General features: G+C 41.6%; 4 protein-coding genes across 4 annotated transcripts; 1 reads left to right on the top strand and 3 right to left on the bottom strand.

Moving 5' to 3' along the window:
* Positions 1-2,931: 2,931 nt before the first annotated feature.
* LOC131283004 (GMP synthase [glutamine-hydrolyzing]) lies at positions 2,932-8,231 on the bottom strand. Its single transcript, XM_058312562.1, has 12 exons — positions 8,208-8,231; positions 7,066-7,179; positions 6,776-6,962; positions 6,578-6,695; positions 6,131-6,287; positions 5,904-6,047; positions 5,717-5,813; positions 5,081-5,640; positions 4,276-4,447; positions 3,974-4,203; positions 3,694-3,885; positions 2,932-3,603 (listed from the first exon to the last, which is right to left on the bottom strand). Exons 1-12 carry the CDS (start codon positions 8,229-8,231, stop codon positions 3,502-3,504), a joined length of 2,097 nt encoding a protein of 698 aa, XP_058168545.1. The 3' UTR covers positions 2,932-3,501.
* Positions 8,232-10,204: 1,973 nt separating this feature from the next.
* Positions 10,205-11,521, bottom strand: LOC131281246 (5'-deoxynucleotidase HDDC2). The gene is made up of 4 exons (XM_058310519.1): positions 11,172-11,521; positions 10,915-11,053; positions 10,691-10,845; positions 10,205-10,623 (listed from the first exon to the last, which is right to left on the bottom strand). The coding sequence occupies exons 1-4, from the start codon at positions 11,214-11,216 to the stop codon at positions 10,366-10,368; spliced, it is 597 nt and encodes a 198-aa protein (XP_058166502.1). The 5' UTR covers positions 11,217-11,521; the 3' UTR covers positions 10,205-10,365.
* Positions 11,522-12,187: 666 nt separating this feature from the next.
* LOC131281492 (dnaJ-like protein 60) lies at positions 12,188-13,219 on the top strand. Its single transcript, XM_058310827.1, has 5 exons — positions 12,188-12,275; positions 12,361-12,454; positions 12,517-12,686; positions 12,755-12,904; positions 12,981-13,219. The coding sequence occupies exons 1-5, from the start codon at positions 12,220-12,222 to the stop codon at positions 13,129-13,131; spliced, it is 621 nt and encodes a 206-aa protein (XP_058166810.1). The 5' UTR covers positions 12,188-12,219; the 3' UTR covers positions 13,132-13,219.
* A 1,284-nt stretch (positions 13,220-14,503) lies between these two features.
* On the bottom strand, positions 14,504-16,232 carry LOC131293479 (arylalkylamine N-acetyltransferase 1). The gene is made up of 4 exons (XM_058321560.1): positions 16,128-16,232; positions 15,759-15,911; positions 15,017-15,169; positions 14,504-14,914 (listed from the first exon to the last, which is right to left on the bottom strand). The coding sequence occupies exons 1-4, from the start codon at positions 16,230-16,232 to the stop codon at positions 14,504-14,506; spliced, it is 822 nt and encodes a 273-aa protein (XP_058177543.1).
* Positions 16,233-16,805: the final 573 nt, after the last annotated feature.

The following is a 16,805-nucleotide window of genomic DNA, read 5'->3' as shown; positions in this document are numbered from 1 at the left end:
AGTGCCACGCATCGAGGACACCCTAACATTAAACAAAATATGATTAGTGAAATGAAGGGTGGGGAGAAGTAAAAAAGAACCACAAATTTATTATTGCCGAATGTTGTTTGTTTGGAGTTCGAGTATCAGTGCATTTGGTTTATGTTTCAAAATGCCGAGTCCACTGTTCTTATCCAATACACTTCGCTACTCTCTAATAATAGGATACTAAAGAGATAAGGAAATGGAGGTATGGCAGGAGCGAGATGGCGTTAGAAAACAAAGAAAAAACAGAATTAAGCAAATGCAACCCATGGTCGAATTAGCCTGACGAGAAGCGAAAGACAAAGCACACAAGTACACTATGAAATTCGAAACAGTCGGGCACGAGATGAGGGAAGTGGATCAAGAAAAATGAAAATAATGAAAAAATAAACAAAATATTTAAAAGAAATCAAATCAACATCTTCTCTTCTTGCATCAGCATGTACAGAACACGTAATTTTTGTCCTTAGATTTTCTTACATTACTCTATTTGTTTCTTTTGTTTTTTTGCTATCCGAAAATTGTGTTTAACATTATTGGCCCCCGAGATAGCACCACCAGATTAGTGCTACGGCACCGCTCCCGGCTAAATGCGATTGTAATACGCCAAAGTAAAAGGAATTCTGTAAGGTGTAGATTTTACTAAAGAAAACAAGAAGAAAAATTGAAGAAAGAAGATTCTTGAAGTTCATCATCGCCATGTTTTTTAAGGACCGGACCGAAGGATCAATTAGTCAAATTTAGTATGATGGACTTTCTGTGGGAGTGAGGTGGAATAGGGGATCGCGTTAAACATTTGATTTTTTAAGCTTAGCCTATCCATAATCAGTATGCAACGTTTTGTCCCTGTGAGTGCATCGGATCGTCCTTGAGAATTGATTCAATGTAACTATTTTTTCCGAATCGGCGAAAAAGTGAGATGGCCGAGTGGAATTGAAGATCAATTCCTCCGGTTATTCCTCCTTGAGGGTAAGTGAACATTCGGTGTCATGCCGTTTTTGGTCAAAAACTGCCTACGGACAGCGCTTTGTGGGCAGGTGCGTTGTCATGGTGGAAAACCCAGTGCTGGTGCTCTATATAGATCGCTATGGTCATAAATCGATCAACAAGGTTCAGTTGGCAGACTTCTATGACTAATCAAACCATAGTAATAAGAATTTAAAAAAAAAATGACAAACATCATCAATGTCAATATTGTACAAAAGCATTTAAAAATAGTTTAGATATGTGTTGAACATTGTTATAATATTTTTTAGTTTCAGATCTTAAATTCTATTACTAAGATGATGAAAAGAACTGAAGTTACCAATTTTTAAACTCAAACATCCCTTAATTAATCTAGACGTATACTCATTGTGTTCGTTGATTGTTGACTTTAGGGTTTAAGGTTGTATTTGTCAATTCAACCCCTAACCCTCTCCCTCCGAAGTAGTAGTGGAGACAAACGTTAATTATAAAATAATAACTCGTATTAAAGACCCTCCGATGCAACGATGTTGATTCTGAATGTTTTATTTTTCATGTTTTCATCTTGCCATTACATATAAATAAAAATATCTACTACAGACTTTCATTTATTCTTTATGAAACTGTGGCTCTCGATTCCTGGGGAGCGTCGTTTTTGCAAGACGTGATGACGGGTACATTTAAATATGCTGGTGTTGTCGCAGTGCTACCACCGTCCGACCCCTGTTAGTTTCCTTTAATTTTCGCTGCTGTCGTTTCTTGTTTCGCCTGCACGCATAAACGGATTGCAAAACACTGCTTTTCTGATTTATTTTGTTAGCCCTTTGCTATGTATCTGCTCGATCCTTCTATTTTATTCCTCAATCATATGCTCGCGGCCACTGCGTTTGGGTTACTACAGCCTTACAAGTGTGTGGGTGTGTGTATGTTTTATTCGTAAATGTTTGCTTTACTCAAGATGGGTTTTTTTTTAATTTTTAGTAGATCTTATATCGGTGTGCTGATTCGCGGCATTCCCGGTAGTTGCTAGCTTTCTTGTGTTGAGTTTTCTGTTTTGCATGTATGTTGCCGCTTTCCACGATTAACACTATCGGACTAACAACCAGGGGTCAGTTTTGACCATTTTGTTTATAACCTTCTTTTGTGAGTGAAAAGGTGAACGATAACTTAAATCTGGTTTGTAATTGTTCTACTAATTCCACTTTCTGAAGTAAAAGAAAAATTAAGCTGGTTTTGACAAGCGATTGATTAAAATCATCATAGGTGAAATTTGGTACAGAAAAATCTGATTCTGTAATGGTGGTGAAAAGGTATCATATCAAATATACCGAGAAAGTACACGCCTACATGCTTCTAACTGGAAGATTAATACTATTTGTTTAACAGCGTTGCTTAAGGTCCGATTTCCATTTCTGGTCTTTCTGATCCCAAATATTAAAACGGCAGCACTCTCGTAAAATGAAAGCAATAAAACAAGAAACTTTCGTAAGTACTTATCAAATTCTACCATTTACAAAATTTCAACCGGAAAATGCTTTAAATTTCAAGCGATGGTGTACAAAGATGTCAGGTGTCTATTGTAAGCTAAATAATAAAGCAGCCAAAAATGAATCACTTATCAATCTCGTATAGTTGATGAATAGGTTTGTCATATGTCGTTCAGATCGAGCCAGACATAAGAAAGTCACATAGCTCTTGCTGACCCCTGGTGGAAGCCCGAAGTGACCGTTAGTGTTGGGTTGTGTGTTAAACCACTTTATTCAGTCGAAGAATACCATTTCAAAATGACAAGTGGCAAGCCATCCATTTTGCCCAACTTAATCTCATAATCGGATGTGTAGTTTGTTACATTGTAAATTAAACAAAAAAAAAAAAAAAACAACGTAACACATTTTGAAACTGAAAAAAAAGTATACAAAAAAGAAAAAAGGTAAAAAATAGCTATCGCTATGATTGGAATATAAACCGCAACAACAACCCAACAACCGCAATACATATATTCGCCTCGCGAATGAATAACGACCGGAGCGCGCCATAGAGCCGTTCCACAAACTGTAGTCTTACTTTTGCTGCTTTGTGTCCAACGGGAGCGGGAAAGGGGCAACGAAGTAACAAATGAATGGCAGCAAAACAGTACAAAATCTGACAAAGTTTGACAGCCCCTACGGGTGTGTAGCGTCGCGTCTTGGGACACACCCGGGATGTTTCCTATGAAATGCAAGCCGAAGTAGTACAGGCAACGAACAACCCTCGATCGGGCATACCGCGTACAGATCCGTGGGCGGGCGGCGGGGGAGAGGACAGGGGGATAATGATTGTTACATGTATAGCGCTTGGCGCGATGGTTTAGCAACGATAAACGGTGGCAAATCATGTGGATGACGGTGATGACGACGACGACGACGACGACGACGACAATGATGATGGTATTCCTTTTCATCTAGCTTTCTTTAGCGGGGTTGGTGGCGCCATTAGTGCAAAAAGAGGAGAAGCTGTTCGTCGTAAAGGAAATCATTCCCATTCCGTGGTACCTGGCGGTTTGGACGTCAGGTCAAGTAGCACTCGAGAGATTCCCGGCATCTGGGACAGCTCGTCTACCATTTTTTGTAGCACCTAGAACATTTAATTGTTGCACGTTACACATCCATTTCGCCTAGCCGGTGTTGCCATATTTTTGCGCCTTTCGGTAGCCGGGTTACTTACGCTTGTCGGTAACCGGTCGGTTCCGGGGATTGCGGGTACGCCGGTCATGAAATCGTTTGTAACAAACGGTCGCAACACGACGGATCGCATGCAGGACGGGGTCTTCTGCGCGGGGTCCCGATCGAAGTGTACGGGTATTAGAATGACGGGCATTTGGGAAATTTTGCGCATACATTCGTGATCCATCAAAATCTAAAACCAATGCCAGAGGAGAATAATGTTTGCATCAAGTTCGCAATGTAAAACAAGACAAATCCTGAGGATTTTCCTTCTTTTTCACCTTATTAACGATGTTATCTGCTTGGCGCAGCTGCCACACGACAGCCTCGGTTAGCAACGTGTGGGTAATGTCCTGCACTGGATACTGCACCACATCGCCGAAGATGTAACACACTCTATTTACATTGTGAAGGATGCGCGGTATAAGCTTCGCTAGGAACAGCATATCCTGCCAGTTCGGTTCATCTTTGCTGGACAGACCGACGGCGTAGCTGTACGAGCGCTTGTCGCCTGCAATGAAACAAAATTTGATAAGTCATGAGCGTGTGTGTATATTGAGGTGAGGTTACGATCAGCACTCACCCTGTACGCCGACGCTTCGTATTGGCAGTAGGGTAGCGTTCAATTTGATTTCACTAGAAATACGGCAGAGCTGCTGCTGATCTTCCTTGGTGGTCGTACCGGAGACGCGGTTTAGTAATGCGTGATTTTTCTCTAGCTTGTTTTTATAGTCCACTATTACTTTAACGATTACCTGGAGGAGACAAGGAAAAACAATCAAATCGCATCTCGAACACAGAAGGGAAAATAAAAGAAATTCTCCACGCCGTCGAGGTGATGAGCCACGGTGCTCATGGACGAATTTTGATAACCGGCACTACTAAACAAAACTATAAGTAACTGTTAAAACTATTCCCACGATTTCTGATTCAATTTATAATATGCTGCAACCTCTCTTTTTTCCGATATTGGACATTACTTGATTCAACAGTAAAAACTTCAAAAGTGATAACTGTTTTGAAGCTATGATCATATTAAAAGCTATCGCAAATAGTATGTCAAAGCTAACATCATGTTTTACTCTCATTGCCAAAAAGTTAGAAAATCATTCTGGATGGATAAATAGATAAAATAGTAAATCTATAATTATAAAAATTGATTTTTAGATTCAAAACCAATTCATTGGGCGTGCTTAAAACAGCGAAGTCAAAGCCAATACAAAATTAATGATGCATTAGAATCACCATCAATTTTAGCTACCTAAAATAATAAATTCAAAAGCAACCAAATCTAATTCAAAGTCTAATTCTATTCGAAGCATCTTGTGTATGCAATCGATGCAAATATTAAATGCCGTTGCAACTGCAGTCGAACTTATGAGACATACTTGCGTTTCCGAATAGTCTTTCATGAATGCCTCCTCGGCGCACAGGATCCGAATGGCTAGGCCCGGACCGGGGAAGGGATGCCGCTCGACCAGATGTGCCGGCAGTCCCAGGCTGTAGCCCAACTGTCGCACCTCGTCCTTGTGGAAGTCCCGCAGCGGCTCGATAACGCGGCCCGCCTCTCGCAGCTTTCGGATCAGCTCCGTATCGTTATGGTGTGTCTTGATCGTGTCCGCTTTCGCGCTAACCAGCGTCGAGGCGGATTCGATCAGATCGGGCCGAAGGGTACCCTGGGCGAGGTAGACCTCGTCGGCGTTCAGCTTCATCTCGCGCAGCACATCGTTCGATACCTTGACGAACACGTCGCCGATGATTTTGCGCTTATCCTCCGGGCTGATCGTTTGGCAGAGCATCTGCGTGTCCTGATTGTACAGGGAGCCGGGCACCTTGATCGTGGTCGTGCCCTTCATGAACTTGTGGATCGCATTCTTGACGAACAGATCGACCCCTTGCTCGCGCAACGACTTTTCGACGTGGGCACTTTCGTTCATACGCATAAAACCTGCAATAAAAAAATAAATGGGATGAGATGGGTAAAATCGAGACAACCGCAAGCCCTACATCCAACCATTACTTACCATTATCGATATGGACAGCAATTACTTGTTCCGGTTTTAAGGCATGTCTTAGCAAAGCTGCGCACACAGTTGAGTCAACACCTCCGCTCACGAGCAACTATTAGTGAGAAAACATATGAGAATGAAGCCAGTGTTACAATAAAGTGCACATCACACATTCAGTTCGTACACAGCCTAATCCCCTTACCAACACTTTGCCATTTCCTACGTGTTCCTTAATGTAGTTGATGCACTCTTCCTCGCGGTTACGCATCGTGAAGTTCGGTTGCAGTCCGGCAATGTCCAGCAGGAAGTTAGAGAGCATCTGTTTACCGTTTACAGTTAAATCAACCTGGCGGATGTGGCAGAAATAATAAAAAAATATTAACAATTGCTTGCATGTTTTCCAGGGTTGATATTAAGCAGACACTTTACCTCCGGGTGAAACTGTACACCATAGATGCGCATCTGTTCGTTGTAGACCGCGGCTACGATGCGATTTGACGAGTATGCTGCTACCTTCAACTTGCTGCCCACTTTATCGATACTGTCGCCGTGTGTGAGCAGAACCTTTTGCGATCGTTGCAAACGACTAAAGGAAGAAATACGATATTAAACATTGCATAACTATTTAATTGTAATATTGCAATGGCCTAACGCTTCACCGCTTCGACACGAGAGAGGTAAAAAGAAATTGTTAAACCAGGTGTAGCTTTCTGCAATAAGTTTACAGGCTTGAAAGTTGTTCCTGATTTACAGCGATTAACAGTTGCTCTAGGAGGATTGTATCAAGGATCACCGCAAACTCATAAAATAACCCTTTTCTTATTCCTCCCACGGCGATCACCACCATATCCAGACGCAAGTCCAGCGATCACTCACTTGAACAATAGGCAACTATCTTCCACCTCAATCGTATGCTCTCCATCCTCGCGGACATCCTTTTTCTGTACGGTGCCGTCGAATTCCTTGTTGATAATTTGCATTCCATAGCATATACCTAAAAATATTTTATGATGAAAACCATGTAAAAATTTAGTTAGATAATTTTTTCAAATCACCCGGGCATTTCGTACGCACCTAGTATCGGTAAGCCTATTTTAAAAATATCTGGATCATACTTTGGCGCATCCTCGGCATAGACGGAGTTGGGTCCACCGGAGATAACAACTGCTCGGTAGCCGAGTTCTTTTAGTCTTAAGGCAGATGTTTCCAGAGGTAAAATATCTGATTTTACACTCAGTTCGCGCACCTTCCGATCGATTACCTGCGAGTGGGAAAAGGGGACAAGCAAAACGGGCGTTTGGTGATGGGATCAATGCTAGAGTGTGAGGGTCGATGAAAAAAAAAAACGACCGTCTAAAACATACCTTTCCATACTGTGATCCTGCGTCCAGGATTGCTACTCGATCATTATGTAACCCGCCGTTCTCCGTGGGGCCAGCGGATTTATTCATTGAACTCATTTCTGGATCGTTGCAGCACTGAAAGTAAAAACCAAACGAACGATCAGTTTCGATAGTGGTATCGATCGGATTGATCCGGTGCGCATGGTATGGTTCTAGCGGTGGTGGCAACAGCACTTTTCGTTATCACGTTTGTTTTTTTTTTTCTATATTTTGCTGATAATAATCCACGGATGCTAGGTCATAGAGTGGTAAAACATCAACACCTCGGTGGTGCACGTTGTTATGAAATAAATTAGATTAGCTTCTAAATCCATAACGGAGGTTTCGGCGGCATAGTACGAGCAGATTTTACTACACTATTGGCACATGAAGGCAACATTGAAGTGAAAATTAGAACATTTATGTGGCTAGCGTTTAATACATTATTTGAAACATTAATGCTGTTTGGGGAAGTCCAATGCAAGTGGGTGGGAACGTTAGTTAGTAACATCACGATCTAAACCTTTCTAGAGTCAAAAGGAGTAGATATTTTTCATCGGAGCACCACGGTTCAGACGAAACGGCTACCATCGACTAATAAACAATTTGTCACTTCTAGGTTATGATGTGTAGTAAATCCGTGTCCCAGCGGATGACACGGTACATTTGCTGCATCCTGCGAAAGCAGTTCGTCGTATTGTCAGATGATACGCCAACGCAGAACGAACGTGGTGCTCCCTTTGGAGGGACTGTAAACATCGTTGGTACTCTGCGAAACCATGACCGGCCATGGGGTGATGGGATGGTGTGCTGCATTTTTGCTCTTTAAGGTCACCGTGACCACCATGCAGCTGCAGGGTGAGAAGAAGAGCGGTGCAGTATAGTAGTGCGCATACAGCACAAGGTACACAAGCCAAAGGAAACGTAAAAGTGAATGATGAAAACACGCAATGGCACTATTTTACAGATGACACACTCGCGGAGCTACAGACAAAAGCAAGGATCTGTTTTTTTTATTCTATTTGTTCGGGTGGAAAATGATTAAGCGTTTGTTTTCCCTCCCCCTCGGGCAGGCCTTCCGTGTGGGCACGCTGGAAGGTGGCGCCGAAGGGTGTAATATTTACGCGACAGAAAATACGTAAGAACATCCACACGGGAGGAGTTTTCGATGGCCCGGATATCCGATGTTGGCCTGTGCTCGGTTTTTCTTTTATGGCGACACTAGTTGACGGCGACGAAACAGATAACTCGTCTTCTTTCTTTTTGTTTTTGTTGTTGACGGACCAGCGCCTCCTTCGGTCCAAATCGGTGCAAAATGTGGCCGACCACTACGAGTGGCGGTAGGAACAACTCCGGACGGCGACGATCAGCTACGGAACGTAACCGCCGAGGAGTTCGGAAAGATAAAAACAAGCGGTGGTGGTGGGCTGCAATCGGCACGGTTCCAAAGCTTCCGAAACGTACGCTTGTTGTCCGCCGACCGCGGACGTGACGACCAAGTTTGTGCTTGACACCTACGAGATGATGGGGGCCTGCTTGGTTGCGATGCACCTGATAGTTTTCCCGATTGTCGTCGCTTGACAAAAGTGCATCACTCTAGACCGAATTGATTAGCGCACCACCAATACTTTGCTAGGTTTCGTGGTAAAAGGAAGAAAATGTGAAAAACCTTTTCTTTTGCACTTTTGTACGAAGGATAGGATTCGCCACACCACACAATACTACTGTAACCAAAGCAATGCGAACTTCCGAGCTGTCATCTGACCTGCCATTTGACGGACTTATGACAATTCGCCAAAATGCTCGAGACGACAAAAAGCTGCGCTCTACTCCCGTGTGGGTTAATTGAGTTGCAAAAATGTGCACTGCCAGCGATTCTAAACACAACTCCAGTACATTTCATTCATGAAACCGGAGATGCTTTCGGGGTAGACAATAGTTTTACTGCGCTTCTTCCTTCTCTTCCCGCTGTTTGTGTGGTTATCTTCACCGCAGCACCATACGTGATAGGTTTTTGAGAAGCGCATCTCGAAAGGACCATTTACCTTTTCAGCAGAAATGCTTGGAACGGACCACGTTGACCCGCAAATCTTTACCACGGTTCACAAACCGGACCTTTTGCGGGAAGGAAGCGAGAAACCGTAATATCTTCGTGTGCTGACGCTTCACGCTGCTCGCCACTTTCTTATTTGACAAATAACACACTTTGCTTGGTCTGGTGTCGATCAATTCCACACACACCACTCGGTCACGCCGGCTCCGCAACGATGGCAAAGATACTGTATTTTATGAACTTTTATCGCGATGCTGCACTTTGAGATGTTTGCATGTTCAGCAGCAGGTTTCACTATTCTTTTTCGTTCTGATACATCTGAAACGGAAAAACGCCGTCCAACGTACTGCGGCAACACGATTAGGGATGCGTGGTTGGAGCTGGAACTGATTGGTTCAAGTCCGATCCATACAGGCAGCTCCTCACTGAATTGCTTCTCAGACCATTCACTCAAGTGGCTTTATTCAATGATCGTTTAGATCGAAAACTGTTCTTTCTTATGAAAACATCACTTTTGTATTGAAAACTAACTAAAATTTCGAGAAAAGAAACATCAATTATGTTTGACTTAAAGCTCTGAGATAACTAATTTTGCTCCTTTGCTGCTCGAAGCATAAAGACTTGCTACTCTAAAACAACTGAAATAATTTCAATAAGTTTTTCTGGTCGATGAATAAAATTTGAAGATTTGGCCTTTTCTCCAGAACCGGAGCATTTGAAACAATCCACTCCATTGTTGGATCGGTGATTAAACACTAGATCCGTTCCTGGCTCTTCAGTACCCACCACTAAGCAGCAGTGGTTGCGGGGCAAGGTTACTAGTAAGAAGTAAAACTACTTTCAATACAGCTTGACCATATCAATCTTAAATATTCTGTAAAAATCGAAAGTTTGAATTGTCAGCTTACTGTGTAAAGTTAACTTTTTCATATATCGTTTTCTCGGTATAGGAGGAAAGTGTGCTAATTTTAATTTTCGTCATTTATCTGCATATAGGAATCCAAATTACCCCAACCCAACGGCAAGTGCTTTATTCAAAATCTTAAGACAAGCAAGACAATATTCAATGGTTCAAAAGAGAAAATTTATTATTGGAAAAGTAAGAACTAGCCTGAATATTGAGTAGGGTCAAGCCAAGCAATGCAAAGACATAACACCAGCACCCGTAACCTAAACAATTCACTAACAGGAGTACAAAGATTGTTTAAATTAACTAAGTTTTGTTCGCATTATGGATTGTGCTTCGTAGAATTGTCACACGGATTGTGTGTTGAAACTGCAGGTATCTTTTCGCGCTGCTCCTTAATTGCATTAACGATATCGACCACAAGCGGATGGGAAAATTTATTTTCCGTTGAATCAAAAAACTCTTGCAGTTGCTTGGGACAGTTGTCACGTTTTTCATACTCAAATGCCTGCATTACCATATCCAAACGATCAAGATCCTTCACAAACTTTGCCTCTGGCGTTTTGCCTTCTTCATACTCCTATAAAAGATTAATCAATTTCATTTACAGTACCGAATACTTATTGCCACCGGCCTAATATACTCACATTGAATAGTGCCATCAACCTGTCCCTATTTGGACCAAGCAAATTGGCTATTTCTGTCATGGCAGAAAATTCTTTAAGAAGTTTTTCTTCACGCGAAACACCGCAGTATGGTGTGATATCGCCGACAACACCTTCAGCTAAATCATGCACCAGCGCTAATTGAACAGCCAAAATAGAGAAGATCAATATGCGGACATGACGATTTCTTTTAAGAAGTTTCTTACACATTTCCATCACACGTGTGCGGTCAAGTCCGTGACAGTCTTCGAGAAAAAATGACATCATTGCCATCCGGTACATGTGGCCTGACACCGTTTCGCATTCCTTAACTTTTCTTATTACCCATCCAGTGCGTTTTAAATGCTAAAATAAAAGAATAAGTTCAATACATCTCATATTAAACAGCTGCTTGGCTTTCCACACATCAAGCCATGCGTTTCCATGTCTAAATCGTCTAGTAATTGATGTCCACTCTCCTTACCTTCACATTTCCCAACACTTCCATAAATTTGATGTAGTTATTCATTCCAAGGTTTTGTTAAGGCTTTAACACTGCACTAGAATGGGTTTCTACAGGTTTAACGTAAATGGAATTTCTCAATCAAACCTATCCAATCGGATTTGATAAAAATAACAACTAGGTCAGGTGGTGTGGTAGGATTAGGATGAGCTACCACATGAAATTGGTCACACCAAACGATTGCCTACGCTATTGACAAACCGGGGCATAAATACTTAAATAGAAGATTATACACGTGAACTACAATAACTAGCCTAAAATTATTAAACTCTAGAACCCGACTGATCTTGTTGTTTTCATATTTCCACACCGGTGTTTGTCACACAGTCTAGTGTTGGCAAATTCGAGATTCAGAAGATTCAAAGACGTACTCCCTTGACGGATTCTGTCGGACTTGAACCTATTTGTCGGATTCGAACTCAATGTGACTCAGTGCAGATACGATGCGAGTCGAATTGGTCACGATTCGATGAAATCGAGTAAATCAGCATTTTTGTTCATATTTGCAAAGAAGGCAAGAGAAGGCTACTGTGAAGTATCGTGTTGATAACATTTTATAAGAAGAAGATTGTTTTTTATACTTGAACCATTCAATTAATTCACCAAATGATAGAAATATTCGGCAACTTGGATAAGCCTACGCGGTATGCCAAATTAAGATTTGGAGATCCGGATCTGATTCAAGAGATTCGAATCCCTCCAGGGATTTCGTTTTCCCACCACTATTTGTCACGCGAACTTGGCAAAAGCGGTTTGGATAAGCAATAATTTGAAACACTTACAATTACATTAAATTACAGTGATTATTATCAATCATGGATGATAGAAAAAAATAAAAAAAATTCATTTTAAGTGGTGCGTAAATCTTCATTCTTCAACTTGTGTTCAATCAAATATTCTGCACTATCTTATGAAGAATTTAACGCCCTACTATAACCCTGCTTAAAGCGTCACAGCTGATCAAAGTGTAAATAGACTGATAACTTGTATTCGAAACGATCTGTGCGCGATGCTAAAGATTTCACAACAGAGTAGAGTTTACAGAGCTATCCAAGCACAAGTGCGGTGAGTGTTTATTAAGCCTCCTGGAATGTATCTGGAATATTTAAATTGTCGATAACTCTAATCAGCGTCATTTATTTGCTTATAGATTCGCTCATCGAACTCACTACAATGTTCTAAAACTGCAACCCGATTGCTCCACGAGAGATGTACGAGCCGCTTTCATTCAACTTTCGAAAGAGGTAAACTACGCCGTGAACTGATGCCGTGACTTGTTTTAGACAATGAAACGATTTCATTTCAGCTGCACCCTGATGCGAATGTTAGCAACAAACCAAAGCAAAATGATAAATCGTTCATTGAGCTGCTTGAAGCATACAAAGTCCTCATCAAACCCGAATCTAGAGCGGCGTATGATTATGAATTATCGGTGAGCAAGCATCCTGATTTTAATGGGCAGCAGATTTTCCACAGGTAGAGTATACGTCACCTTGTAAGGATCTACATAAGTACGACCCTTTTAACACACGTTTCATGTGCAGACCATGGGCTGAGAATAAAGAGCGTTATAGCAACGCAGATCAACCCTACTACGGAATTAAAGGCGTTAAGAAGGTGAGCAATTGGACAATTGTGCTATTTTGTGGAATCTTTATGCTCATCGGTATTGTGCTGCAGGCCGTAGCTATCAGGTAAATGATAAACTTAATACCAAACGTTATTATACTTTTATCGCGGGTATTCCCTCTTTTCTACTACAATTATCAGCAAATCGTTTACCTTCAAACGAGATCAGCTGGACGAATTCTCAAGAAAAAATGCGATCACGCATGCCGGAGTGCGGGAGGCTGCGGAGAAATATGGCAATGAGGCCCAAATAGAACGCATGAAAGCAAAGCTGAGTAAAGAAAGCATATGATAAAAGTGCATGTCACGCAAGTGTAGTTTTGTAAAAATGTTTTACGAAGAATTGTAATTGAATTGTAAATAAAAAAAAGTTGACTTTACAATAGGAATTGATTTCTAACGGATATTTGATCTTGTGAAGCTTTCAAACTACAGAACATTCGATAAAAAAAATTGCTAAAATAATTTCAACATAGTAAAATTATTATTTGTGGGCTATTTTAACAAATAATCCTGAAAATTGCTTTTCATTCAATTTTTTTGTTTTTCTTTTCACTCTCTCAAATTAGCGATATCTTTTAATTTTTATTTACTTCACCCATATCCATCTTACTCTAGATGAGATTTTAAGTTCCAAGAACAAGGAACATTTACCACAATTTGTATGTGACTGAATCAAAATTATTTGTTTGAAAACATTACCTTTTCCTTTCGAATGTTTATTGTTGTTGAGAAGGATTTGTTGTTTTTTATCGAATGTCGGAAGTCTTGTCTGGAAAAAGAAGTTTTTATTGAAACCACTTTGTTCGAAAAATACTATAAGGTTCTGCGACACCTTTAGCTTTTGAAGGGAGAACAAGTTTTACTCGTAACACTCAGGTTTTATATGCAAGAACAATTTTGTAATTTAAAGTAATGTATTGAGCTTACTTGGGGCAGGCGCAGCGGAAGCGCGAGGAAACACCACGCCACGGGTGTGGGATCGAATCTCGAGTCTGGCACCCCCGCCGGTATTACGAACGGCTGACCTTCGATCTATAATATACCGTCTTTTGGTCACCGAAAACTCTCTTCGGAGAGAGGCCTGGTTCCACTTGGGGATGTCGTATCACATAAAAAAAAATTGAGCTTACTTACAAAAAGCGTTCCAGCTCCAACGTTTGGAGATACTTACATCTACATTTGCTGTACGTGATATCGGATAATACCAGAAGTAATTGAATACAATTAATTAATTATAATATTTATTATTATTCAAAATAAAATAATGTTTGACTACAGTTCACATACATTTGCAACATTGTTGCGACTATTTCATCACCACATAAGGTTTTATAGATAGGTTACATCCACTTTCATGATCAAATGCAGCACATTTAAAACACAAGCGTTATCACAAGTAGCACGTTTGAATGACTATTTTCTGGTTTTGTCTTATAACCGTACGAATTTTGTTGTGTTATCTCCAGTGGAGTGCATCGAATGTTGTGCTTTTAAACTATTGATACTAATTGACATCGCATCAATGCGATAGTTTAGTCAAAACACTTTACTTCGAACTGTCGGTTCGGTTTAGAACTTTTGTGCTGTGACCCAAAATGCTACCCAGTCGAATACTCCTTTACCACACCAACATCGTTGACGATGGTCTGCCCTTTAGGTTGTTAATCTAACCGCTTGGTCAGAATTCGGACCGCCACGTGTGGCTTCGCGGGATCAAACACCTGTTCGCCGTCGACTCGATAGTCGGCGTACGCCAGGCGGTAAACCTCCGCGAAGTCCATCTTCTCCATGACGCGCGCCGAGAAGTGACTGCTGCAGAGGACATGCAGCAGTTTGATACCGTTCTGCGTGGCGTAGTCCAGCGTCCGGTCGGTCAGCATGCCCGCAATCCCCATGCCGCGGTACCGCGTGTCGACCGATATGATCTTGCAGTCGAGAAGTCGGTCGATGTCCGGGTACAGCTCGAATATGTCGAACTGCTCGTCAATGTAGTCCATCAGGGCCATGATTTTCCGGAACTTGGGATGCAAGCAGTTGTCCGCGAGTTTCGGCGGTGGTTCGTCTCCCGGTTGCTAGTAGCGGAAAGTACGATAACAAAAAGCCATATTGATTTCGTATATTTGCTGTATTGTATAAAGTACAGTTGCTCAGCAGAATGATGATAAATTACATACCGGTTTCGTGATCATGCCATTGAGAATCACTCCCACCATTTCGCCACGCGAGTTCACCGCCTTGAAGGAGGACTGCTCATGGATGCTCTTGGTGCAGTATTTCTCCAACTCCTTGCACTCGCCGAGCTGAACGTACGTATTGAGGGGCTCGTCCTGGAACACGCGCAAAATGAAGTAGATGAGCAAATGCGCAAGTCAGAATGGTAAACGTTGATTCTGGTAGGTTCGCCAGCGCTTATTTGATGATAAATTGGTTTTATTTCATGAAATATTCATCACTTCTTCATGATTATGCATTGCGGAACCTAACTTTGGGAGATTTGTTTTTGCACTTGAGCCGGACGGAGGTAGAAAGTTGTTGTTTATTTAGATAATGAAAGTAAAGGTGTTCACAAAGACACAGCATTTCAAAACTAACTGCCAATATTTGCGTCAATTGATGGTATCGCAATTTTAGAACGATGGAAGGATGGGGAAAAGATTAATTTGCTACCATCAAACGATTGACGTAGATTTAGTCAAAGTAATTCCCCTTCAGCAGATATTTGGTCAGTTCCGGCAACAGTAGCAATCTACTTTTTTTTTGCAAACACCAGTACACATCTAAGTTCCGTGTCACAGTAAGTTCGACTGTTAGTAAACCGTTTGTCTTGCAAACAACTCGCATGTATCACTGGAAAAATCAAAATTGTTCCCTTTTTTCAAAGAACCGAATGTATTGCGTGGGAAAAATTTACCATACCTTGAAGAACAATCGTTTCAGCAGTTCCAAAACTTCCTCAGTGTCCGCCTCGGTGATTACCGAAATCGACAGATCTCGGTCGATTTCGTACAGCTCCGTCTCGCCGGCGGCCAAGCCTTTTGAAGCCATGCTTCTTGTCAGCAAAGTTGATAGCTAAAGTCGGTACCGACCAAGAGAAGGAAAGAGGTAAGCCAATGGATTAAAAACATCGTTCTGTTGCAATAAACAACCGCGTGTTTGGCGTAAGCAAATTTTTGGGGGGCCATTCGGGAACTGTTAGTAAACATATTTGAAGCTCTGCCGTTGTGCGTGTAAGTTTTCGGTGGACACAACTGTGGCAAAACGGAAAATAAATGCAGTAATACTTGCCATTAGACATGTTTCATCCATTATATGAGTATCATGAGTGGATGTAACGGCTTTGCCGCCGATCGACGGGATATGTTCGACAGGGGTTTGAATGTCGACTTTCATCGTGACGTGGTTGGCGCTTCGTGTTACGGTACAAGATGATAACGTTGGGGATGAGGACGCGGGTGTGTGCGATGGAAATTTGATCCCGACTTGTTAATGCAACGAACACACAAATGGAGCCCAGTGGTGATGCTGAATTTTGGTCACGACAGTGAAGCAACGGTTTCGTGCCGGGAACTGTTGTCGAACTTTTGCGCTTAAAGCGATCCTTTTTTAATTAAAACTATCAAATGCTCATGCAGGACAAACGAACGGGTCGGGTGCAGGAAATGCTTAGGAATTAATGATCGATTTTACCTGAAATGAGATGGAACAGAAGAGGGGGCGAGAAACGAGAAATAAAATACAGCGAATAAAACAAAAGTTGTGAATTTAAATAAAGAATCCTAACGATGCTTGCCATGCTTGCCGTGTTGATTTGATGTGCTATAAATGCACCTTGGAGTGCCAATAACAATTAGCAGTGTGCTGATTATTAATCACTCGCACTTGGCGTTAAAAAAAAAAAAATACGCACACACGTGTGAAGTATGTGACCATTATTGTCTCTCTATATAGGAATCTCAGAGTCAA

Source organism: Anopheles ziemanni, chromosome 2 (assembly GCF_943734765.1).
Source record: "Anopheles ziemanni chromosome 2, idAnoZiCoDA_A2_x.2, whole genome shotgun sequence".
Lineage (NCBI taxonomy): Eukaryota > Metazoa > Arthropoda > Insecta > Diptera > Culicidae > Anopheles > Anopheles ziemanni.
This window is presented reverse-complemented; position numbering and strand designations above follow the sequence as displayed.